Source organism: Ambystoma mexicanum, chromosome 2p (assembly GCF_040938575.1).
Source record: "Ambystoma mexicanum isolate Mex_15411 chromosome 2p, UKY_AmexF1_1, whole genome shotgun sequence".
Taxonomy (NCBI): Eukaryota; Metazoa; Chordata; class Amphibia; order Caudata; family Ambystomatidae; genus Ambystoma; species Ambystoma mexicanum.
Genome location: NC_090923.1, coordinates 1,076,209,865 through 1,076,237,408, shown reverse-complemented (window position 1 = coordinate 1,076,237,408; position 27,544 = coordinate 1,076,209,865). Strand labels below are relative to the sequence as shown.

Here is a 27,544-nt window from a genome sequence, read left to right as displayed (position 1 = left end):
ACACAGTTTTTGGTAGCAAGCTGAGCAGCCAGGCTTATCTCAAGAATGAATGTGAGCAGTACAAGTAGTTACACAGAAGACTTTCACTCACAGTGGTTCAAGAACACACTTATACTCAAGGTTTCTTGGTAAAACACTTAGTAATGTATTACACAATCATTTAGAAAACATGTCACCAGAAGGAGGCAACTTAACTAATATATACCAATACACTTCAATACAAAACTCTAAGCTTTTGAGACAGTTTGAGCTCCCCTGAAATAGGAGCCAAATGGCAGTTCAGTTACTTAACAGTGAGCACAAAGGACAAAAGTAAGTAGAATAGATCACATATACTTTCTATGCAGTGCAAATAGTTTTAGTTCACCAGAAGAGTTCAATTCAAGTCAATAGGCCAGGCCAAAGTCTAGGCTAGTGTTCTGGATAGGAAAGCACAGTTCTGGTATCAAATGGTAAAGCCGCTGCAAAAGTTCTCAGAAGTAGTTTAGATGAAAAAGAATCATTTGTCGGGTCACAAGCTGATTAGGCCTGCAAGTTGGGAAAGTTTCACTCAATCGGGTTGGCACAGTACCTTTGTATGAAGAAACAAATGTTGCTGAAGTCGTTGTTCCCGGTAGGTCCTGCAGATCTCGCTGTTCCTGAGCCTCAGTCGTGGGGACAAGAGGGAGGACGTCGGGAGACTCCTGCACTGCACGGGATCATTGAAGAAAGCAAACAAGATGGAGTCCCTTCAGTTCCAGTAGCTGTAGATTCAAGAACACAAACTGATGTCCCTCTCTCTGGTTAATCCTAACCAGCCTTGAGAATGGTATCCAGCATCTGATTCAACCTTTCCTGGTTGTTTCTCACACTCAGCCTCAGCTGGTGGAGCAGTCACGGGTGTGACTGTGGACAGTCCTCTCGGGGATGTCCTTCTTGGTAGCACAGGAGTGCTTTCTGACTTTTTCCATTAGAGCGTGGGTTTCCCCTTTGTCTCATTGTTCCTTGAAATAGCATTTAGTAGCTCCTGTGGGCTAGGATAGAGTCTTCTGTGACATCCTCTGGAGAGCCATCTAAGGTATTCTCCCTGGCCCTCCTGGTCTGCTCCTGTTTCTTTTTTGTTGGGAGACATGGGATGGGGGTGCTTGATACAACTCTAAGAGTTTTTAAGTCATTTCCCAACAGGACTCTAGCAGGCACCTTAGTCTGCACACTAACAGGTATCTTGACAGTCATGTTGTTGCACTGGATGAGAGCTGGTAGTCTAGGAAGCATTTGGACAGGGCCTCCAGCAAGCTTAGTGAGGCTTGGGGGTGCCTTAGCAACATCCTCAGCCCTGACAAAAGATTCATCCACTACAGTAATGCTGGCCCAAGTGTCTCTAATGGCAGGGGTCTCATGACCATTTACAAGTACACTGTCCTTGTAATATTCGTTTGTGTTATCTGAAATCATATTATAGACCTCTCAATTCTGCTGTTCCCACAGGCCCAGGGACACTAAAGAAACACTGGCAGAAACTCCAATGGGGTCTTCAGCCAGTACTTGAAAGTTACCACTTGTCACATGTACTTCTTCCTCTGGGGAGAAGGCTAAGGAGATGGTGTGGACCCCTGAAGGTTTACCCTTGCATCTGGGATCCCCTTTTACATGGTCAGTAGACCCACAAGCATAACATTTTCCAAATGTTTTGACAAATGGGGTCTCTGCTGACCTCCCTCTGGTTTGGCACCAGAGGTTTCACTAGCCTGATTCGTTTTCCCTGGTGGCTTACCCTTCTTATGTTTGGGGCCCTCTTTTGGATTGGAGGTATTAGAATTCTCTCTGCCATCTTTCTTTTGCTGCTTCCCATCATCCTTCTTCTCAGTTGCCCCAGAATCCTTGTGAGTGGCCCTGTTGGCAACCGACAAGTCACCAGCCTTTGCTAACTTCTTTGGATCAATTTCCTTAGATTCAGCCAAGTGCTGTTGCGGCTCAGGAGAGCAGGCATCAAAAATAGACTCCAACAAAATTAGATTTCTCATTCCTTCAAAAGTGTTAACTCTGTAACCCTTTACCCAGCTATCTAAGTTTTTCAAAAATTCACACACCCAGGTAGCCCAAGGGGTACCATCATGCTTTTTGAGGGTCCTAAACCTCTTAAGGTACTGGGAAGGAGTTTTCTCAAATCTAGTTATCAAAGCTAGCTTCACAATTTCATACTCCAATCTTTCAAGTTCCACCACCTCCATTACAGCATCAGTTGCAACCTGGGGGAGCCTAGACAAAAGCCAAGGAATCAACTGATTCCCCGTGAAACGCTGAATCCCATAGTTATATTCAAAAGCAGCCAACCAATCTAAAATATAAAGTTTCACCTCATACATACTCACAGCTTCTTAAGGCATGCAAGTCTTCATTGGACTGGAAGACCTAGAAGACTCTGGGAGAGAACCATTTTCAAGAGACAAGGGTCCTCATTACGACCCTGGTGCTAAGTGTTTAACGGCGCCGTAAAAGGCTGCGGTGCCGTTAAACACTTAGCGCCTTACTACGAGGTCCCTTTGCGGGACCCGACCTTAACGGCTGGTCTACACCAGCCGTTAAAGTAGGGACCAGCAAAGGGACCTTGGTGCTAAGTACGGTACCGCAATTTGGGGTACCGTACTTAGCGCCTTCCCCATCCCCATAGAGCCCTATGGGGTGAAAATGGGAATGGGGTAGGGCCATGGTTCAATGGGGAATTACCGTTCCGCCAACCTTGGAATGGGGTGGTAATTCCCCATTGAACCATGGCGGACCCGTTACAACACCGGCACCAACCAAGGTGCTAATAGCGCCATGGTTTAGGGCTGGTGTTGTAATGAGGGCCAATTTCTTCATTTCAAGTTCATGATTCAATTCCATTTCTCTGAGCCTGAGTTCTTGATGTTTACTTTCAGTTTGAATTTGAATTCTTTTGAACTCTAACTCAAGTCTCATCTTTTCAAGAGAGACACATTCTGGACTCAGTACTGGACCTGGTAGGGTCCCCGTGGTTATAGCTTGAGGACCTAAAGCAAGTAGAGGTGCAGTGGGGCTCACATCCTGAGACTCATTTGACTCTTCTAACTCATCAATAACATTAGAGCCTGACTCTGAATCATTATCATCCTCATCAACATTATCCACATTTCCTGGGGGTATAGAGGTTATAGCTCTACCTCCCAGTCTTTGATGATTCAACAATTTGTCAACCAATTCATTTGTCTTGCCTTTAACAGAGAGAGACCTGACTTTACACATATCTTTCAGTTGATCTACTGTAAGAATGATCAGGGCTTCCTGTTTGAGGTTATCCATATCTGGTATTACAAAACAATGGGGGTCATTCCGAGTAGGGCGGTAAGGGTTAACGGTCACTGTTAACGAGACCGGTGCCGTTAAACCCTTACCGCCCTATTCAGAGGTCCCTTTGCGGGTTGGTACTTAACGCCTCCTTTTTGCAGGCGTTAAAAAACCAACCCGCAAAGGGACCTAGGAGCTAATTACGGCACCGTAATTTACGGTGCCGTGATTAGCGCCTTCTCCATTCCCATTGAGCCCTATGGGGCAAAAATGGGAATGGGGAAGGGCCCTTGGTGAATGAGGAATTACCGACCCCGCCAACCTTGGAATGGGGCGGTAATTCCGCCATTCACCATGGCGGAGTCGGAAAAATAACGGCGTCAACCAAGGCGCTATTAGCGCCTTGGTTAACGCCAGGGTCGGAATGAGGCCCAATTGCTTTTCTAGTGGTACTGATCCTTGTGAAGGTTATGTGAACAAAAGTAAAAGCAGCACTCTCAATGTAAAAACTATACTTTATCCTCACTGCTGTACACCAGTGTTAAGCAGAATTCCAGGCAGTACGCTCTGGGACCACTAAACACAATTAGGACTACAGATGTTAGCCAAACCAACCTTTGGCATAAGTTTGTACCACACAGTTTTTGGTAGCAAGTTGAGCAGCCAAACTTATCTCAAGAGTGAATGTGAGCAGTACAAGTAGTCACACAGAGGACATTCAATCACAGTGGTTCAATTAGACACTTATACTTAAGGTTTCATGGTAAAAACACTTAGTGATTTATTACACAATCATTTAGAAAACATTTCACTAGAAGGAGGCAACTTAATATTATATACCAATACACTTCAATACAAAACTATAAGCTTTTGAGACGGTTTGAGCTCCCCTGAAATAGGAGCCAAATGACAGTTCAGTTACTTAGCAGTGAGCAAATAGGACAAAAGTAAGTAGAATAGATCACATACTTTCTAGGCAGCGCAAATAGTTTCAGTTCACCAGAAGAGTTCCATTCAAGTCAATAAGCCAGGCCAAAGTCAATGGGCTAGTGTTCTGGATCGGAAAGCACAGTTCTGTTATCAAACAGTAAAGTCTTTGCAAAAGTTCTCAGAAGTAGTTTAGATGAAAAAAAGAATAATTTGTCGGATCACAAGCTGATTAGGCCTGCAAGTTGGTAACGTTTCACAAACTTTCACTGCAAGAGTGGCATTCTCTCAATCACTTTGGCACAGTACCTTTGTATGAAGAAACAAATGTTGCTGAAGTCGTGGTTCCTGGAAGGTCCTGCAGATCTCGCTGTTCCTGAGCTTCAGTCATGGGGACAAGAAGGAGGACATCGGGGGACTCCTGCACTGCACGGGATCGTTGAAGAAAGCAAACAAGATGGAGTCACTTCAGTTCCAGTAGCTGTGGATTCAAGAACACAAACTGGTGTCCCTCTCCCTGCTTAATCCTAACCAGTCTTGAGAATGGTATCCAGGTGTCTTATGAGTTGATTGGTCCAACCAACTCAAAGGAAGAAGCCGTCCTTGAAGGAGTTTCTCTGTCGAATGGAGTTTGGCAATTCGGACCTGCAGCAGGGCTTCACTGGGCAAACCAACAGTCCAAGAGTTGCAGCAGCCATCCTATTCCAGCTCGTCTTCGGTTCTTTCGTTCCAGTGATCGACTCTGCTTTCCAGTCCAAGAGAATCGCCTTTTAAACAGTTTCTCCCTTTCATTCCAGCCTAGCTGTCACTCACCCAGAAGGGTGGCTGTCCTTGCCAGACAGTTAGCCAGCCAATCATGCCAGAGTGCATTTGGGTCTCCTAGGAGACTATGCACAGGGAGTTTCGGGCACCTCCCTCGCTTCCTGCCCACCACAGACGCTCAGATGCCAGGGGCGGTCTTCAGTCCTGAAGCCCGCCAAAGGCATACGAACAAAGGGACCAAACCTGGTTTGGCATGCAGAGACAAACACTAGAAGGACTTTTTTCGTAAAAGAAACAGCGAAAAAAGAAGACCGGGACCTGTTTAAACAAAGGGGCTTAAGGCGCCGTCTTGAAAAACATGGCTCTCGTGATTTTTGGCTACTGGTGTTTGCGGTCGGGAAAAATCATGGTAGTTTGTTGCAAAACCACTGCCACCAGCCTTTTCAATAGGAAAGGGTAGCATTTGACTGCTACATGAGTATTTAGCCACAGGGGGTATCATGTAAACCCTCCAGCACTCCATTGTAAGATGGTGTGTGCTGGATCTATGAATTTGGAAAGACTAGAAAAAGCGAATTTCACTTTACATTCTCTGGGAAACAGTAGTTTATCCCAGAGAAGGTATTTAAACTTGTGGGAAGTCTAAAAGGAACTCCCTGTGTCAATGCACTGGGGGTGCTGTGTGACACACATGAAAAGATGATGCCTATGGAGTTATCTAAAACTCCATAATCAAAGAACATACATGTAAAACACACATCAAAATACATGAAAGAGTGAAGGGAATTAGCACATTTATGAGAATTCTCCCTAACAGACGCGCTTTGCCCAAAAGTAATAACGATTCCAAATTAATGCTAGTATAACATAAATGCAATAAATGGAACATGTATTCATAAATTGTGTCTTGTTTAATGTCTTCAATAGAGAGGGTGTCAGCCTACAGGGCATGGAGGAAAAGAGAATGTGCACGAGGGCAGATTTGGCCCACCCAGCTACCAACACATCTAGTGTGGCTCCCTTGTGTCCACAGAGCTGCATGGAGGGGTTGGGCAGATGATGGCTACCACACCATCTTCCCCATAGAGCGAGCATTGCAGGGAGATCTCCTTAATTAGGCAGGCTCTTTTATAAATGCTGGGGGACCCTTGATGTTTTGGCATCTGCAAACGACCAGGAGGACCAGGGAAGTGTGACTGCAGGCTGCACCATCCTCTCGCTGCAGGCCCATAATGAGGTTGCTGCTTTGCATCCTTGCAGCATGTCAGCAAAGCTCCCCCATGACTGAACATGCATTATACAGTAATGACCAGACTGTGTATGAAGGGCAGAAAATACATGTTCGGACCTCTGACCCAGTTTACTGGAATGAGGAGACTGCATACATCATTGCTATAAAATAAAGAATTACTAGAGGGCTTTATGACCAGAGAGCTTCTGCTGCAATAAGAGGTGTTTGGATCATACAGCTTTTAACAGGGAGGGGGAAAAGCTTCAGCTGGATGTTTCCCAGAATCTGTGTAGCAGGAAGGCATGCAATTGGCCATGGCCTACACCCGGCTCAGTCATACTGAATATTAGCTCATGAAATGGATAACTATAACTTTGAGTCTGGAGTTGGCCAGGTAAGCTGTGCTCATGCTAAAAACATACCCTGCGAGCCTCCTCTGCTATCGTAGAGACCCCAGGCAGGCTGGGTCTGTCAATGCTGCAGTTCTTCGTTTCTCCTCAGAATTGCTTCAGAGCTATTAGCCCCTGGCCAAAACACTTTTTCAGTAAGAGACATCGCCCATGTACAACATGGGGTGCTGGAAGAGCCTCCTTGCATAGCAAGTCATATGGGCTACTAAGGGCAGCACACTCAAGAAGGAGAAGTCCATATGACAGAAAAATGAAACTGGAAAAACCAAGAAACCCAACAAAAAATGTAGTGGAATTTCAGAGTAAGCAAAATGAACCAACATATAATTCTGAGCTAATAACTAAAGGCTGATGTGCACTTTCATATAATGTGGAAGTGACTGTGGAAAAGGTAACTGGTACCTCTACAAATGTAGTAGAATCATTATGCCATCTCACTCACCTTCACAGCGATGGCTATCTCTGGCAGTCTGGTACCCGATGTCACATTGGCACTTGAATGTACCAGGCTGGTTGATGCACACTCCATGAGCACATGCACTTGTGTCATCACACTCGTTGATATCTGAAGAGAGAGGATGCCATCGCAAGTCATTCCTGTTCTCACACAGTGAAACATCCAATCCTCACCTTAGGTAACAGTGTATCATTCAGTACACCCTAATTGAAGCATGCCCTCTTTAGAATTGTAATTAAGTTCCACAGGGAGCTTGTTAGATGAGGCTGCACCTACATCACTCACCTCTTGCTGGAGAAACAACTTCTGAATCTTAATGGTCCAGACATTTCCCCAAGGTATACATACATGAGTCCAAGGGAAGCGACTGGAAGATTGGCCCATTTTCCAAACACCCTGTACACTTTGATCGTTTTCTTTTTCAAATAAGCTAGTGCCAAAAATGAAATCGCCCCCTATAAATTATTAACTGCCTCTAGAAGTATTCACAGAGGGACAGCATTCTTTCCACAAGAAACTTAAAGGTAGATTTGCAATTTTCGAGAACTTGTGTTAAATTGCTTCGGGTCCAGGATTAGAATTCAGTAAAACATTTAAATTAGGCAACCAAGAAACAAAAAAATTCATTGAGGTTTCAAAAAATGAAATATCATAAGTAGTAGTGGAAGGATGTGCTTGGTGGTGAACCCCTAATGGAAATGAATACTTTAAAACGAAATAATTCCACTTGTGTTAGGGGAGAAGGCACTGAGAAGTAATAAAGGAGCCAGTGGTTGTTTCATATGTCATTAAATGCCAAAAATCTGAAACAATGGAAAACCAGAAACAAATTCCTACAAATAAAATAAGGAGCTGATGAGCGTAAAGCAAGATGGACGCATCTTTTCTTTTTTTTTTTAATGTATTTGCTTAGCCAATGTTATTATTGATTTATTATGGCTATGTCCCAGCAAAATGGTCGTTTCATAGAACACAGTCTAACACAAGCCAACAGCCCTACCCGGTCAAAGCAATGGCAGATGAGACTTACCTAATAGCATGACATAACATGACAATGGGCCTCATTACGACCCAGGCGGTAAGTTACCGCCTGGGCCGTGACTTTACCACCATGGCGTAAACTACGTTTACGCCATGGTGGTTGGCGGACTTACCGCCCCATTCCGACCTTGGCGGGGCGGTAAGTCCCCAATCCCCATTTACCCTTCCCCATTCCCATTTTTGCCCCATAGGGCATAATGGGAGTGGGGAAGGCGTTAATTACGCCACCGTAAATTACGGTGGCGTAATTAACTCCATGGTCCCTTAGTGCCATGGATTTTAACACCTGCTAAAAGCAGGTGTTAAATCCGCCATGGCGCTAAGGGACCTCGTCCTCAGGCGGTAAGGGTCGGCGCTGTTTACGCTGCCGTAAACCCCTTACCACCAGGGTCGTAATGAGGCCCAATGTATATAAATCCTGAAATTCTTTAAATACAGTTATGCATATGGAAAATTCTATAACCAAGGAGCTAAAATGTCGTTTTCTTTAGTTTTTTGCCCGCTGGTGAGGTGGTATTGCGCTTCCTGGTCAATCTCGCATTTTTATTTTCGAAGGATGGTATCTGTTCATCTTTGTTTTCGTCCAAGATGGCAGTCTCCAGAGAACTTCCACATGCAGAAGTGTCTGGTGCTGCTTGAGCTAGGTGTGGATCAGCGATGGTGGCTTGAGTCTGTAACAAGATGGACGCATCTTGAGATCACTTCCACTGCCGAACTTAACATCCTTCAAAGAATATCCTTTTAGCCGGTGCCAGTTGCAGGAGCATAGCAGGGCGATCATAGCCGAAGGTGCTGAGCACAATGTAACCCAGCGAGAAATCGAATTGAGGCCATTGAAGGGATGAAACACTGTGGAACGGAGAGCGGATAAGGCGGGGGCCGAGCTGACGCGGGCCGGTTGAGGGAGGGCACTGGCATATAAAGATCACGCCGAAACTGATAGCGTAGAACGTATCGCAGGTCGGCTGGCAGTTTCGAGGCAACCATACCCTACGAAGGATCCTGGGCAGTGGTCGAAGTGTACGAAAAGAAGTAGTGGAACTATGTTCCCTGCTAGCCTGCACCCACTCCCCACAAACCCCATCACCACACCGCCTCCCACACACAATACAAACCCCCCAAATACATGCATCTGCTGTTTGAGGGAACGTTCAGTATAGTGCACTGGAAGTGCAACTTTCAACTTCTTCCTTTTCTTTTTAAAATAAAAGTATAGGAGCAGAAAAACGTAATTAAAAAAAGTAGAGGAGCACCGCCCCCAACCGCTCCCGCTCACTTCGACCACTAATCCTGGGCGGCACACAGACACCCTCCCCGAGATGTGCAGGTGAGGGAATGGCTAAGGAGAGAGGGCTTCCGGCACTCCCACGAGAACACGGCGGAGCCGCCAGAGGCTCCCAAGTCGCTTGTAACCTGGCAACGCCGGGGCCCACATACCCCTAGGAAGATCCTTTGAGGTGCGCGGCATACCCTCTCCAGGTGACACTACCCGGCCGGTGATGAAGGTATTGAGGGCGGCGGCACGGGACTGGCGAGGGTAGAGCAGCAGAGTGTGGGAAAAGTGTGGAGTTCGCCACAATACCAGCTGCCCTGTTCTTTTTAGTTTCACAGCAAAGTCTGAAGCATACTACCCCCATCAGGAGCTCCGAAGAGGCAGAGAGAGATGCATCAGTTACAAGGCCTGGGGCATTGAGACTGTGGTATCACCCAGTCCAGAGGCAGGAGGAATCAGCCCAGGGGGCAGCAGGAGCACACCCATGCAGCACTAGAATGCAAAGAGAAAAAAAGAGGTGGGATAATACAGAACACCTCAACGAGCCGCAAACTGGAGTAACCCCACCAACACGCCTGTACTCCATACTCCGACATCCTAAATCTCACAGAGCAAGGAAGAGAGACACGGTCATACCAGCTCCTGACGGTCGCTTAAGGGTAGCCCTCCGGAGTGATTATTTCGGAGGGGACAAGTAGGACACCCTGCAGCGATCATGGTTAGTCCTAAGAAGCAGTAAAAAATGGAACATTAAGCCAGGCTGGGCACTCCTGCGAAACCCAAGGGAATAACAGCTACTAATATGCATTGAATCAAACCCTGCTGGCACTGAAGGACAGCACAGACACTCTAGGCCAGAAAATCAATGGCCTACCCAGTAAAATGGATATATCGGCAGTGCAGATCGAAAAGCCACGTGGCAGAATGGCGGTAGAAGAACAGCACGCAGCGAGGGGGAAGACATCATGAAACTGCAGAGTGAGGTCATACAGGGAGGCCCTGGTGTAATAATCTGCGCATCCTAGGGCTACCAGAGTCGACGGCTATAGAAAAAATAGAAACATTTATCAAGCGCTTTCTACTTGAGGTGCTAGGAAACCCTGAGGTATCGCACCTCTACATGGGTGAGAGGGCACATCGTTCTCTCGACCCCGATTTTCGAAAGGAGAAGCTGGGCTAACAGACAGCCACCCAGCACAGTAACTGCAGTTTGGGACAGTTGATGGGCTGTAAGGGGGGGACTTAAGACCGGTATGTTATGGTTTCTGGTGTGGGTGGGGATTAGGTTTGTTTCACGGGTTATGTGTTCAAGCACAGTATCAAGTTCTGGGTACAGGCAGAGAAGACAGTGAAATAGATCCATTGGTTTGCGAAGCTCGCCAAGGGGCAGGGGGTGACAGGGAAATATATCCTTCTAAACACATAATCACACTGGAGTGGCGCTAGATAGCATTGCAGTGATGTCATGGAACATAAGGGGCATGACAAATAAAGTTTAGGCAAATAACGAGATACGCACTGAGGCACCAGGTTCGGGTATTGATACTGCAGGAGACCCATTTGGGGAAAGGTGACAGATTAATGGCAGCGCAAGGATGGGGAGTACATAGATATGGCGCACCTCACACCTCAAATTCTAGAGGAGTGGCCACATATATTCACTCGTCAGTGCAGTATAAATTACCCAAAAATGGAAGTGAGGGGCCGGCCGCTATTTCATTTGGTGGGCAAAATGCAGGCATTGAGAGTGGTGATAATAAATATGTATGCCCCTAACGTTGACAGTGTGCGAGCCACCTACATAAATGTGAAGGATGCAAAATTATTTTGGGGGACGATTTCAACTTTGTACTCACACTAGACTTAGATAGATCAAACTATGTACATTGACAGGTACTGAAGTCGGCCTCAACTTGGTGGGAGATTGCAGAGTATCATCGTCTGATACATGGAGATGCAGGAAGCCCTTACAGAGGGAATACAGCTACTACTCGAGTGTCCACAACTCGGCATCCCACATAGATTACATAGATTACATCATGGTCACCCCAGAGTTATGGCAGAGCACAACAGAATGTGAAATTCTCCCCTGGCTCTATCTGGCCACTCCCCGGTTCTATGCACACTCAGCAGGGCTATCCCCAGACCTCGGGCCACTAGATGGTAGTTTAAAAATGATGCGCTGGGGGACCTGGTGTTCAGGGAGGAGGTTGCACAGGAAATCGAGCAATACTACCAACATAATCTTGACTTGATCGATAATGTTAACACAATATGTGAGGAATTTAAAGTATGTATTCCCGGGATGTTGCATGCCCAAGGAGGGAGGCAAAATTAAATCTATCAGGAGAACCATGTCACACCTACAGGCAGAAATAAAAACACTGGACACAATGCAGTCCCTATCAGGCACAGCCTTTAATCATCAAAGACTATGGGAGGACAGAGATGAATTCGCAAGATTAGCGGCAAACGGGGTAAAATATAGTGGGCCCAGCCCTAGCGAAGGCATATGGTGAAGGAGATCAACCAAGTAAACACTGGTATGGGCAATCCGGAAGGAATGGGAGAAAGCCGGCATCATAGAGATCGAAGCACAGAATGGTGATATAGTGAGGGAGAACGAGAACATAAATGAGATATTTAAGGACTACTACTAACCATAATATACACAGAGTGGGATCGGGCTAAGCCGGCATAAATGTACTCCTTTATAGATTAGGTAGCATTGGGATGGTTGGATACCAACCAGGCATTGCTTCTCAACTATACCCGGACAGAAGAGGCAATCAAAGAGGTAATACAATCTATGCCCAATAACAAGGCCTGGGTATAGAGGGGGTGACCGCAGAATTCTACAAGGAATATGCGGAGGAACTCACCCCACATCTCCTACAAATCTATGACTATTCATACAACACGGGCTCACCTGAATCTACATTCCCATCACGAGAGATGAGACAGGGCGATAGAACCCCTGGCATGCTATATCAGGGAATTTCACAGTCACATGGGACAAATGGGAAGTGCCACTGGAGCGAGGGAGGCGATCATGGATCGTCAGTGGAAATTGGCATGTTTGCAAACAAGGAAAATAGCCCTAAATAATAGATATAGATTCACGCACTATAGGTACCTACACCAAATGTACTAGAAACCCACTCAGACTACATTATTATTATCCGGAGAGATCAGCAGAATGCGGCAAATGTCTAGAACAAAAAGCCAATTGTACACATATGACGTGGCATTGCAGGGGAATACAAAGCTTTTTGGGGCAAATTGAAGACATCGCAAGGAAATTGTGGGGGAACAGGTCTCAGAGACCCCTATGAACTGGCTGCTAGACGTCTTCGAGGGAGAGAGCAGAACCCTGGGCAGATTCTTAGCCATGGCGTCAGTGATAGCAAGATCAATCGTAGCCACGTCATGGTTTTGGGGACCCTCCCCCGAGCTAGAAACCTGGCTGACCGTCATGTCCAAGTGAGAAGAGTGGGAGACACAGTACCACACAATCCTGCCAACTAGGATTAGACCAAGAGACATCTGGACCTCACTGAGAGAGTACTTAGAAAAGGCATAGGCCACCAAGGTTTGAAGAAAACGGATACACACAATGGCAATGCATCACAACAGGGGGTGGCATAGGTCTGACGTTGGTACACACAGGGTGGCCTCCTACAGAAAGTAGTCCATCAGTCACTGTGGCAAATCCTTAAATGTCATCCCTTCTCCCGTTAGGGAGGACCGTTCTCCTGTGGCCAGGACAGTGCGGCCACAGTCCAATAATTCCCTTGGCGGTGGTGCACCGTGGAAGGATCACAGGGAAAAACCTCATGTAATGAGCGATGACACCCTACGATGGACGCAGTATATTTCTACCACTGTCTCAGCTCCCTCACCCTCTTACCCTCTACAGAGTACGGAAGAGCACCCCGCAGAACCACAGTGAGCATACCAGCCTATTCAATCTAACCGAACCCGGCTATAGAATAAAAAGGAAAGGACTTCCGACTGGGAGCAGTCCTTCCTGGAGGAGCTGCGAAGACGGTGGTGTGTTTGCCATGCACAGTAAGAAAGCTGAGATGCCCAAGAAGAAGCCGAGAGCTGCAGAGCCGGACCTGAGATACAAGCAAGGACAGCAGGCTGGGGGGCGCAAGCGATAGGCGGTCCTGAGGCTTTGGAAGCATAACAGCTTTCTGAAGGTTCATAATCACCACTTAATTCTACCACTAGCTGTGTATCATCAGCGTAGTTTGTGAAATAGGTCTTTATATACGAAGGAAGGAATAATGAATCATGAACAAGTTGTCTAGTATTTTGGGAAATACAATGGCATTTACTGAATACCGAACTAAAGAGAAGAAATGCAAATCATGTGAAATTATAACACGAGTGGAAAGCGAGTGATGTGCTATTGGTTTTTTATTTTTATTAATTTATTTATTTGGGAGGCGCTGAAAGCCTGCGGGCATCGGGGTGCCAACATAGAGTCAGGACAGAGAGGATAAAACAGGAAAACAAGACACTTAGTCAGTAGAGGAAGACCAAACAATGGAACATTCAATTTATCTTCTTACCAGGCTTGTGGTTTAATTTAAACAGGAGTGTTTTCAGCTTTTTCCTAAAAGCAAGATGGTTTGTCTCTAATCTCAGGTTTAGGGGCAGGCCATTCCAGCTTGTGGCTGCCCAGATCTGAAAAGCCCTGGCTAGGCCGTTTGCTTTCTTATGTGGTTTTACTACGATGAGTTCTAGTGCTTCTGACCTGAGTGCACGTGCTGGTACGTATTGGATAATCTTTGATTTCAGATATGCTGGAGCTTTCCCATGTAAGCACTTGTGAACTAGTGTCAAGGATTTAAACAGCACTCGGTCTTCAATCTTTAACCAATGTAGCACTTTCCGAGCTTCACTTATCTGTTCAGTTCTCCGCTTCTGTTTTATTATTGTGACCGCATTGTTGTTCATACTTTGCTTGTTGGCTCCAAGTAGTAGTCCATTGCCATAGTCTAAACGGGGCAGTCTGGTTGCGCTCGAGATAGTAGTGTACTTTGTTTCATTAAGAAGGGGCTTGATTGCTCTGAGCAATCTAAGATAGTAGGTGCAACTTTTATTCACATAGGATAATAGAGCCTCGGAACTTAAAGAGGCTTCCAGTGTCATGCCCAGGGTCTTGACATTATTCACTACCTGTATATGCGTGTCTTTGATTTTGAAGGAGTTGTATTTCAGAGATAGCTTGCCCCTAGCCTGATTAGTACCAAAGATCATAAACTCATTTCTGTTGCTGTTTAGACACATCCAGTTGCGATCCATCCAAGATTATATGGTGTTGTACAGATCAGTTACTGTCTGGCTTTCTTTTTCATAATCACCACTTAATTCTACCACTAGCTGTGTATCATCAGCATAGTTTGTGAAATAGGTCTTTATGTAATCCAATACTTCACAAAGAAACCTTAGGTACAGGTTAAATAGAAGCAGGGACAAGCTCACTCCCTGAATGACCCCACAGAAGATGTCAGTTTCCTGGGAGAATGTATCTCCCCAGTGTACTCTCGATTTCCTGTAGGCAAAGAAAGAAACCAATCAATCAATTGCCTCTTTAGAGCAGTTGGTTAATTTTTCAAGAGCCTGCTGGAGGAACTTGTGATCTAGGAGGTCAAAGGCGGAGCTGAGGTCGAGCAAGATCAGCAGTCCTGTCTTGCCTTCATCAATAATGTCCAGCATGTGCAACTGCAAATCCAGCATTGCGGTCTCAGTGATGTGTGCAGCCCGGAACCCGGATTGTTGAGGGTGTAAGATCTCGTTGGCCTCTACGTATGACTGCAGTTGTGCGGTAGCGACTATTGTGAAAGCAATGAAACTTGCTAAGAAGTACTGATGAGCAAAGTGAAAGCCTGTCATGAATACTTATGGACTAGGTGAAAAGTCAGTGTGAAAGAGAAGTTGCTGAACTTGAATGGACAAAGTGAAAGTAAGGTGGTGAAAGAGGATATACACCACAGAATAAGTGAATAAAAGTTGTGGCAAAGCCAAAAGACTGCCAAAGAGAAACCACAGCACATGGGTACTAGGTGGAAAACCTGTGTTAATCAAGACAAACTAAGAGCATCACAAAGTGCCAAGGGTTATCGGTTGCGTGACCTGCAATGGGTAGACCGTGTGGTCCGACAACTGCGCCTAGACCGAGTAGCCCGGCTTGGGAAAGATCCAAGAGAAGCCCAAGACAAAGGCTGTGCTGAAATGAAAGAAAGCATCTGATCAAAATGTTACTGAGTCAAAAGCAGTGTAAAGTGAAGCTGAAATTATTGGTGAAAGTCAAGAGACTTGAACTGTGTGGAAATGTGTTAACCCTTGGGCAAGGGAACCCCGAGGTATTCTGGAAATGTGTTGAACTTGGGGAAAGGACCCAGAGACATTCTTGAATTGTGTTGAACTTGGGGAAGGTATCCCCGAAATATACTGGAACTGTGTTACACTTGGTAAAGGGAACGCAGAGTCCTTTTTGTGGAACTATTTCAACTTGGGCAAGAGGAAGCTGAAGCAAGCCCGAGATTGAAGAAGATCATAACTTTATTTTGAACACAGTTTCTTTTAATGTTGACATCCCTACACGTTGTATATCTTTAGTTGTAAGGGCAAGTATAGGTTTTGGACACAGACAGACCTTTAAGTTGAACTTACTGACCTTAGCTTAGGGAAAGTTAGGCCGTTATCCATCCTGACATTTAAAATAAATTCCCTTTTGTTAAGAAATTGAATCTGTTGTATGGGTCTTGCTTCATGATGTCTTCACAGAACCTTGAGTTTGTAACTTTTGTTGTTAGGAGTTGTCTTGAAAAGAGGAACATGACCTGAAGAAGGAGGACATTGTTCCAGAACAAGTCTTCCCCTTCTTTGATTGGATCAACACTCTATTCTTCTGAGTCAAGAAAATCTTCTGTTCTATATAGTTTAGTCAATCGTGTGAGAGATATAAATAGGCTTTGAACTTGTGACAGTGGACTATTTAATTTAGACAAATACATTATGAAAGTTTCCTTAGTTTTGCTTGAGGCAGGGAAGCCCCTTATAGATATAGGGACAAGTAGGGATTTTCCTGATTTCCTTTTAAATAAATGTTTATGGCAACTGAGAGGGATCAGAAATGCGAGACGGACAAGTAGATAGATTTTTATCACAAGTAAGTAGCCATTTATTAAATGATAAGGGTGTGATAAACACCTCACTTTCCCCTAGCCTAATGAGGATTTCCCTGCCTGTTAAACTAAAACTAAAGGAAAACACTGTAAGCGGCTTCTGTTCCTCACACTTATACATACAACATAAATCATATAGGTAGTGTATGGTTATTTCACTAAATAAACAATAATTGCATTCAAACATAAACTTTGCAAATTTGTAACCTAGTAACCAGGGTCGGAGACCCCTAACCCAGAATAAGTAAGGATTTTCAACACAAAAGTTTGTATCAAGAAGGTCACTTCCAGGATATAAGTTCTGCTTTCAATACAAAACAAAAGCTCTTTTTCCGCCACAAGCTTTCAAGTTGGCAATGGAATCTGTTAGTTTCCACAAGGATTGTCAAATGTTCCACAAGCTCTTATTTTGATTACCAAAACAACTTTATCTTCATACTCTCAGTCAGTATTCAAAGTAATGTCTCTTTGTTGAGGAACAACTAATTTGCACTTCTTCTTTATGAAGGTTTGTCAGGATGGCTTCTCCATAGTTCATCATAACGTCGCATCAACATTAATACTTTTCTTCTAACACAACTTTATACCACAATGTCTTCTTCCTGGTTCACTAACCTGTCAGGACTACCACTAACAGTTCCTTTCCTGGTGTACTCAATGGCCAGGATATATCTACTACTACTACTCGGAGTACTTTGTGCTACGGTTCACTTCACGTTGTTCCTCAACAAAGAGAACATATTCACTTTCAATAACCACATTGGGATTCACACTTTCACCATAAGAATACAATACACATGGATGCAGTTTGTTCCACAGATTTTATTGCCATTTGCAATGCAGATCATTTTCCTCTCCCCCTTGAAAATCTCAACAAGAAGGGCTTCTATCCTGCCACATGTTTATTCCTTGTAAAACATTAGTTAATTGCTGGTATTGTTTCTTTTCCAATTTCCCCTCTTTAGGAAAGTTATATGCTTTCTCATTGATAATGGCTTCCTCTTGGCTTAGGCAATGCTGGGTTATATAATATTTCTTTCATTCAGTCTCTCTCAATTTATTTATTGTGCATTTGTTAGGCGCTTATACAATAAGTCAATTCTGTTTCAAAGCGCCCAGAGGGTAACAGGGAGGGAACATGGGATTAAAAACAATGATTTCAGTGGAAGATAAAAGACAAACCTACTATGCCTTATGAGTATTATGAATGTGCAAGTGCAGTGAGAAAAGGGGAAAACAGGGGTGGGAGTAAGTGCAGGAATGTCCGTGCTTGTGGGTGAGCAGCACATGAAGTGCATAGTGTGGTAAGTGCTATGCAGCCTGGAGCCGCATTGGGTAAAAGGTGTAAAAGGTGCAAACCTACAGGAGTGAGGCTGGTGGGTGTCGAGGCAAGTGCTGAGAGGTAGGCAGAGGATGGGGTGATTGGGCATGGGTGGGCAGGTCCTTGAAGGGATACATAAGGGCCCTGGCGACCAATCACAGCGACTGTGAGATTAGCAGAAGAGGGACGAACGGAAGGAGGTGGTGAAGAAGAAAGTCTTGAGGAGCTTCTGGAATTTGAGGACGACCTGCTCAAGACGAAGAGGAAGGGGAGGCTGCTCCATGAGAGGCTCTGCTAACATTGAGCTTCTGGGGGAAAGTGATAAAAGGGAGAAGGAAAAGTTGAAAGTGGGACTTCTTGCCAATGTCCTGAGTGCGAGGGAGAAAGGAGAGAGGGGAGTCGAAAATGACTCCAAGGTTTCTGGCTTCAGAAGAAGCAGCTCGTGGAGAGCCCGTGGAGGATGGCCAGAGTGAGGGAGAAAAAGAGGGAGAAGGGGTCCCAATGGGAATAATCTGTTTTGCTGGAATTGAGACAGATCGTTGGAAGTACGCCAGAACTGGATGGCAGATAGGCAGTCAGGGATGATGGAAGATGCAAGGGGAGCAGCAGGAAGTTTGAAAAAGATTTGTGTGCCATCTGCGTAGCACTGGAAGTTGGAAGAGAAGGAGGAAATGAGGAGTGCTAGCTGAGCAAGGTAACTGTTGAAGAGCCCTGGGGAGAGGTTTGAGCCCCGGGGGACACCCCAGGTGGAAACGGAAGTAGGTGAGAAGGTGCCCAAAATGACTTGGGACTAACTGTGAGTTAGGAAGGAGGTAAGCCAATCCAGTGTCCGCTCCGAGATACGAAGGGTATCATGGAGCCGTTTTATGAGGATGAAATTGTTAACCGTATCGAAGGCAGAGGAGAAATTGAGTAGGATGAGGACAGTTGTAGAGTTAAGAGTCCAGAGTAGCAAGCAGTTCTTCGCGGGTATTCAGAGGAGCAGTTTCCCTGCGTCTGGATGCCCGGACTCCAGATGGATGGTCGTGGAAACCCCCAGGAAGTTCAGTATGTGAGTTAAGTTGTGGAAAGGCCAACTTCTCCAGCACTTTCCCAAGGAAGGGGGTGATAGAAATAGGGTGGTAGTTTGCTCGACAGGTAGGATCTGCTGAAGGTTTTTCAAGACGGGGCGCACAAGGGAGTGCTTGAGGGAGGATAGGAAAGATCTGGTGGCAAAAGAGTGGTTGCAGAGATCAGCAAGTACAGGGGCAAGAGAGACAATGTTGTCCTTGATGGTTCTGGAGGAGCAAGGGGAATCTTGTTTGGAAGAGGAAGAGACCTTGATGGAGTGGACAACTCTGGTGATTTCTTCAAGTGTGACATGAGAGAAAGAGGAGAGAGAGGAAGAAGGAAGGGGGATAGGCCATGGGAGGCAAAAGAGGGAGGGAGCGAGGGAAGGAAAGGTGCTCATGATGTCCACAGTTTTATTGGTGAAGTGTGTGGCCCGTGCGTTGCACAGAGTCTGGGAAAGAAGAGGGGAGGAGGAGACTGCAGAAGGGTTGGCTAGTTCCCTGCATATTTTAAAGAGTTCAGCCGTGTTGTTGAATGCTGTGCAAAAAGGAACGGTGGAACCCTTCTTTGTGCGCTGTTTGTTTTTGATAATAAATGTTTTTGATAATAAATGTTTACTTTGTTGTAGATAGTGATCTGATAAACCTTTCTTGGTTGAAAGTTAGGCAAGACACCTTTTGCAGGTTAGCAGTGCCTTTATTTCCGAACCGTTGTTTTAAATTGTATTTATATCAAAAAACCCTCTACATGTGTTCCACTGTCATTGGGGGTCATTACGATGATGGAGGTAAGGGAAAAACGATGCCGGTAAAGGATTACCGGCATCGATTACCGCTCCAGGCTATTACGACCCTCTAATAGCGGCATTGGCGTGGGCACATGACCCTTCATGCCGGCAATACCGGCATAGCGTAAACAGGAGCTGAACACAAGTCAAGCGGACATGCAATTAACGGCCTACTGAAGCCGGAAAAGTACCTTACCAGCATGGAGTAAATACCAGCATCGCGAAACACCCGTAAATGGCCATGTGCAGTGTTCTCAACTGCCACAGGTGTTCACAGTCATCACATGTGGAGGCAATGTAGACTGGGCCAGCACAAAAGGAGCACACCACACCCATTCACACACCAAAATGATTCCAATACTAGTAGCAATACTGGGGCTGGAGGACATGCTTGTAGTGGAACTCCAGCAACAACAACAACAACAGCAGGCAGCACAGAGGAGACGCAGGAGGAGAAGCAGGATGAGACAGGCACAGCATGCCCCATCAGTGCAGGCAGTTGCACCACACAGGCAGCCTCCAATCCCTCAAATCAGAGCCAGTCCATTCAGCCTAACCCATGAGCAGATCTACACCCTGTACCGTCTGGACCGGGACACCATCATCACCATTGTGGACATGATGCATAATGACATTGCCAGCCTCACAGACATCCGTACCGCCATCCCCCCTCTACTGAAGGTGGTGTCTGTGCTCCACGTCCTGGCCACAGGCACCTACCAGCACACAGTAGGGCAGATGCATGGTATATCACAACCATTATTCTCACGCACGCTGAACCAAGTGCTCGATGCCTTCCTGAAGCACACAGACGACCACATATTCCTACCACGGATTGCCCAGGAGATCTCCAACACCAAAGTTGGCTTTCATTCACTGGCAGGCTTCCCAAGTTGCATTGGTGCCATCGACTGCACCCATGTTGAATTGGTGGTTCCACATGCCATGGAGGTAGTGTACCGCAACCATAAGTTATACCACTCCATCAACGTTCAAATGGTATGTGACTCAAACAAGATCATCACACATAGTTGTGCCCGATTTCCCGGATCAACTCATGATTCAATAGTTCTGCAGAACTCCACGATACCATGCTACATGCAGGGCAACGTTCCTGGCTACTCAGTGAGTTGCATGTCAAGCACATGGCTGTGTGATGTGGGGAGATGATTGGGGGGGAGAGATGCATACTTCACCTGGCTGAGATGGGGGGGGATGCATACTTCACCTGGCTGAGATGGGGGGGAGAGATGCATACTTCACCTGGCTGAGATGGGGTGGGGGAGAGATGCATACTTCAACTGGCTGAGATGGGGGTGGGGGGAGAGATGCATACTTCACCTGGCTGAGATGGGGGAGATGCATACCTCACCGGCTGAGATGGGGGGGGGAGATGCATACTTCAGCTGGCTGAGATTAGGTGAGAGGATGGACTATGGCCATAGACTGGACCTGACACCTAAATGCAAGACGTAAGCTGCACAACTATGAAAATGAGGCAGTACTGCAACCATTCCATAGCCATCCACATGTACACTGCACATAATCAGACCGTAGCCCCTGCAACACAATGCAGCGACATGCAGTTAGTATGGCCGATGCAAATGACCGAAGAACAGCATCACAACGGACATGTGCCCATTAGTGCGTACAAAGGAGTCACATGAGGCCAACATACATAATCTCACTCCTACACTGCCACTGAGGTGCAGCATTCCAGCATAGCTAAATCAAGCGTGGAATGTCAGATCAAGAGTCTGGCTTCAACGGTGACATGATCAAAGCATACAATTAACTACACATCACCTAGATCATGGAAACAACCGGCGTGGGCAACCACAGTGCATGAACACCTACAAGGAATAGGACACCCCTGCGTCCACTAGACGATGCCACACACACCTGTCAGACATGTGACTTCACACATTGCAGTTACTTTGAGTAGCTCAATTCATGCATGGATATGTGGATGAAAACAGGAAATGAATGCATGCTTTTGTGTCATTGATACAGGTTCCATTTGATGAAATCACTTACACATAACCATTGTTGCACCCATGCAGGTGATGCTGGCTATCCCTTGAAGAGGTGGCTCCTTTCCCCTGACCGGAACCCGCAGAACAGGCACGAAGAGGACTACAATCGTGCACATACCCGTACCCGTGTGGTGATCGAGCAGACATTTGGGATTTTGAAGGCACGGTTTCGCTGCCTCAGCAGGTCAGGTGGGGCACGCCTGCATGGGCATGAGAGGGTGGGCAAGATCATCATGGCATGTGTCATGCTTCACAATATGTGCATCAGACAGAATGTGCCTCTGCCCCCTGACGCTGAACTGCAACCACCTGACGAGGGGGAGGAGGAAGGAGGAGATGGGGCTGCACATCAGGCAGGTAGCGATGCACAGGAGGGATGTGCCGTGCGCCAGAATTTGATTAACCAATGTTTCTAATACACATGGATGCGGAGTGTGCCATGGAGGTGGGACTCAGGGCACTGGTCATGTGGGGGACATGGACACTGTACACTGTTCACCAATAAAGCACACGTACACAATAAGCAATGTCCGGTCATGTGAATTCTCATATCACACCAGGTGTATTGAACATTAAGAATATTGAATGTGCACAAACCCACCACCCCACACACCGTCTACCCCCTCCCCTCCCCCCTCAACTCCCCCACACACCCTGTCCCCCCTCAGCTCCCCCATACAACCTCTCCCTCCCTCCCTCCTCAACTCCCCCACACATGGTGTGCACTTCCATGCACCATTAGTCTGCAATAGTTCGGAATGGCAGGCTGCACCTACATCCCTTGTCCACTGCCAGCATCGGGTGGACCCATGTCTGACCTGCACAAGTTGTGCGCAGACCTACGCAGGGGGCTGGTCTGTGTGTAGCTGGCATTCGAGGAGGTGCCTGGTTGGTCGATCACCTGTGCGGGACGCAGGGCCTCCAAGGCATCCGACATGCGGGTTAGGACCTGCCTCACAGCCGCCAATTCACTGCATATGTTTGTGGAAGTTGACTCAATGGCAGCTTTGAGAGAAGTTGCCCATTCCCCGAAATATTCCCTCACCTGGCCACTTTCAATGATGTGCTGGGTCATCAGCACTGTCAGATCCTCCTGGCGCTGTCGGATGACCGTGATACCCTCTTGCCTGTCCCGGACACCGGTGGATGTCGAGGCACCATGCGACAAGGGTGCTGCATCATGCATGCTCCCCGTGGGGCTGGAGCTCCCTGGCCATGACTCCACAGCAGACAGCTCATGGCTGCTGGCATTGTGTATGCTGGGTGGGGAGAGGTGGGGTGACTGCAGCGGGCTTGTTGCGGTAGGTGCTCTGGGTGTCGGACTGTGTGCATCATCATCCGACACGGGTGCCGTGGCAGCTGCTTCTCAGATTGTACTGCTGGCAGTGGACACAGAGCCTTCAGCCACTGGCTCCTGTGTGGTGGTGGCTGGTGTGGGTGCTGTGGTGGTGGCCCTTTTGCACATTGGTGCTGTAGCTTCGTGTGTTGGATTGGGCTTGTGTGCTAGTCCAGGTTTCACTGTGCCCCTTGATGTTGAGGGCCTGTTTGCTCCCTCCGTGCCCCCGGCCTTCTTCACTGGTGTTGTGGGCTGCTCCGTGGGGTCCTAAGCCTCATTGTCAGATTGTGTGCCTGTGGGGGACCAAAGAGGGACAGCATCAGTGATGGGTCTACGTGCATCAGGCATGGATTGGGGTTGCTGCAGTTCTATGGAATGGTAGGTATTTGCCGTTGGAGTAGTGCCATACAGGTTGCTTGCCATATCGGTGGGTCATGCAGGGATACGTCTGGGTGACACATGTATGAGGTGCAGCATGCATGTGGACGAGACGGTGCTGTGCACTGCCTGTAGGCAGGGTTGCGTACATGTGTCTGGTGGCCCCTGCATTGCATCATTTCACTGTTAGTTTGGGGGGACATCTTCATGCTTTGCATTACAGTGGTTTCTAGGGACACTTACCTCCATCAGCCGATGACGGGGCTCCACGCTCCATATCCCCCACTCCCTCGATTGCCTCCATTCCAATTTTGCTCGCACATGTCTCCTCCCAGCGAGTCATCTGAATGGGTGAGGCACCTCCGCCACCTGTTGCCATGCTCTGGCTACGATTTGCTGCGAGGATGTTCCGGACGCGTAGGCGCAGGTCATTCCAGCGTGGAGTGGTGCCAACCGCACTCACTTTGCGCGCCACCTCCGCCCAGATCTCTTTCTTGCGCAACTGTGCAGGTCGACGCTTATCGTTCGCAAAAACAACCTCCCCATTTTCGGCCAAGGTTTCTGCGAGCATGTTCAGCTCTTCTTCAGAGAAGCGCTCCTTGCGCAGGCGCGCAGCTCCTTTTTTCTGGGCCTTGGGCATTCTGATATGCTGTTGGGTGATTTTGGAGCAGGTCTGGTGGTGATGTGGATCCTGGGTGCTGAGGATGGCAATGGATTATGTTTTTAAAGATGGCCGCCGTGCTCTTTCCCGTTCCTGTGTGATGACGCTACTTCCGGTTCCGCTTATTTACAGCCATCGCTATTAGCGGTGACCGCTATTAGCGGCCAGCGCTGATAGCGGTCACCGCCAATGCCGGAACCATGGATGGCGGTAGTGCTATCTGCGCTTCCCTTCATGCCGCTAAGGGCGATTTTTGGGTCTTTAGCGGCATGGCGGTTAGGTCATTACTGGCATGGCGCAAAGCTTGTGCCCGTGAACTCATAATAGCCCTCTACTAGTGGGCTCTTTACTACACGGACACAGTATTTGCTCCATGCCAGTAAGGACAGTTACTTACCTCCAAACTTGTAATGACCCCCATTGTCTTGTTGACAGATCTTCAGGAGGAATAGTCCCACATTAGACTTCAGTTTATACACAGATTTTTGTTATAGCTTTTGTTATGACTTGGAGATTCTTAAATATGTCTTATTTTAAGGTTTTTTTCCACTCTTAGGTGCTTTTTGGTCAATACAAGGTATCTGCTTCCAGTTTGTTTGTTCCTTACTGTGAGGCTCCCATGTTTTTCTAAGCACTTGCGAGATCCGGCGTCATAATCAGCGTTCACTCTGCTTTACTGTGATTAGATGATATTGTTTGCTGTGGTAAATGCTTCATGTTGCCAAGCATGTTCCAACTCGAAGAAGCCTACGTAGAGATTTGCATACGAATAGCGCCCATCGCAGTCCGTTGTTTTTGACAATAAATGTTATTATTGAACAGAAAAATGTTGTTGGTAAGCATTTCCAACAGCATATTGTTGTGAGTGTGATATGAAACTGACCTCATCTTTAGAAAATAGTTGATTGCTTTTATGCCTTTTTGATGGGGTATACTTGTGTATAAAGATGAGACATCTAGAGTCACTAGCCTGAAATCACTCTCCCAGTTGATAGCTTCCAGCTGCTGTATGACATGCTTAGTGTCTTTTAATATAAGATGCAAGGCCTGACACCAGGGGTTGTAAGTTAGTGTCTATATATTTGGAAATTGGCTCTGTTAAAGATCCAATACTGTTGATTATTGGTCTGAACATTGGGAATGAGACATAGGGCTTGTGGATCTTGTGGAAGTATATAGTGCCTAAGATTGGATATTGGTTTGTCAGGAAACTCTGCTCATCATCCGTTAGTAGGTTGAGATCTGTCCAATGCATTGTTATAAGGTTCCAATCTTCGACCAATTGTTGAATTGGTTTGGAACTTAGTTTTTTATAGCAGTTTTCCATATTTAGATGTTCTTCTGCTGCTCTTAGGTAATTATTTGTTTTCATCAGAACAATGTTACTGCCTTTATCGGCTTTTTGACAATAATTTCTCCATTCTTACTTAGATATGCAACTTCTCTTTTTTCTTTCAAGGTCAAATTGCATTTAATTTTTTGAGGTTTTCCTGTTAGGTAGTTCTTACGTAGTTCTTGAGTAGTTGCTTTAAAGAATAGATCTATCACATTTTCTTGTGTCAGGTGGGGTGTGAAGTTAGATTTGGGTCTTAAGGTAGTTGTTTCACTTAGATCTATGTTTATATCAATTTCTGCTGTTACTGTGTCCAGAGTATGAATATTTTCTTCTTCTCCAATATTTAGTAGTTGGGCTGTGTTCTCAATATGGGATACTGTTAATTTGGAGGGAATTTTAGTCTCCACTTGTTTTCTGGTTTTTAAATTTTGTGAGAAGTATTTTTTAAGCTTTAGCCTTCTGCAAAATCGATAAAGATCTGTATTTAGTGTGAAGTAGTCTGATAGGGGCAAACGGTTAGCCCTTTATTGAGAGCCCGCACAAGGTTGGGTGAAGGGTCCAAATCCGTGAGGTTGACTAGTATGTTTTTGTTGTTGTCATTCTTTAGGTTCTTTGATCTTGTTTGCACTCCTTCGCTTATTGTTGTTGGAGGCACCTGATACCCGTGCCTGGATGTAGGCCCTTTTTAATACAATGTTTGTGCCAATATTGTTCTACTTCATTAGTTTGGTATTCAAAACAATTGGTCCCCTAGTCCCCTCTTCACTTTAACATTAGGGTTACAATGTGTCTCTGCTCAATCTTTCTTAGTGTAAGCGTTATACTTTCATACATTAGTTCAGTATTCAAAATAATTCTATCCCCTCTTCCCCTTAGCAACGGGGTTACAATATGCCTCTGCATGTTCTCTCTCAAGGTAAGCTTTATGTTGACTTAATTTCACTCTATTCAAAATTGTTACTTAGTATCAACGGTCTAATATAGAGACCAGGGTTACCTTGTGAAGGCCAACTCACCGGTTTTCCTCTGCGCCTCCGATTGACCTGCTGACTCTTCCACTTCTTTTCTCTTTGGGAACTGGGCATCCAACAACACTGCTTATATCCACGTTGCTTGCCCTTTCTGCCAGAGAAGCCTGCTTCGCTTCTCAAGTGCTGCGGTGACCTCCAATCACCTGAGTGAGCCACAGAGTCGGGAGAGCCTTCCTCTCCCACAGGACAGCTGGTCTTGCTACCGCTTCCTGTTGGCGATCTCTGCAACTTGGACTCCCAGCATTAACAACCCTCTCAGCTCTGTGACACGCTGAACAAACAGCGGCAGTACCGGTGTCTTCTCGCGCTCGCTTCTGCTGCTTACATTGCTGCAATTTATTCCTCCTCACGGCCTGCACCTGAGTGGTCTTAAATATTCAAAGTTGCTAATGTTCTGATTTCTTCTAACCTTATTTATTTCTCTCTGATTAGATGTTGTACCCAAGGTATTTTTAGGAGAGGCTTCCAAAGAGATGACTAATTGTTTTTCATAATTCCAACCTAAGGTGCAATTACAACTATCAGTAGTAATGGTATCAATTCTCTGATTCTTATATGTACAATTTTTAGGCTGACCATAAGGGTCTTTACAACTGACAATTGGTGTAACTTCAGGAAGGGAAGCCTTACTCTGACAAGAATCCATTAGGTATTCCGGTACCATGCAAGTCTCATCCTCCAAAGAGGATGAATACCACATTCCTAGCAGAGTCATCCCATTCCCTTGGTGGCCTTCTCCTCCCAGGTGATCCACCCAGCTAGTAGCACCCCCGGGTTAGGATCAGGTAACAGTTGCCTTCTGGCCACCTGGGAGGAGAATTTAGACAGGATTCATCACACAACCAACATGAGCCCACTGTGTCTGAGTCCTACTTCTACACGCTTACAATATATAATTAATAAAAAACAAAAATTCAACAAAAATAATTGCTTCGAGGTTAAATTCACTGCAGTGTTTTTTGGGCTCATTCCAAAGAGTCACATGCTTAGAGTATCTCCCATTCTCATGATGAGGATCTT

At 46.2% G+C, this 27,544-nt stretch overlaps 1 protein-coding gene across 2 annotated transcripts in view; it reads right to left on the bottom strand.

Moving 5' to 3' along the window:
* The window catches only part of LTBP3 (latent transforming growth factor beta binding protein 3), a 542,185-nt gene that overhangs the window by 213,540 nt on the left and 301,101 nt on the right, over positions 1-27,544 (bottom strand). For both annotated transcript variants that reach the window (XM_069645022.1, XM_069645021.1), the window contains exon 17: positions 7,058-7,180. In XM_069645022.1, coding sequence (XP_069501123.1) covers positions 7,058-7,180 — 123 coding nt within the window. The remainder of the gene's footprint in view (positions 1-7,057; positions 7,181-27,544) is intronic.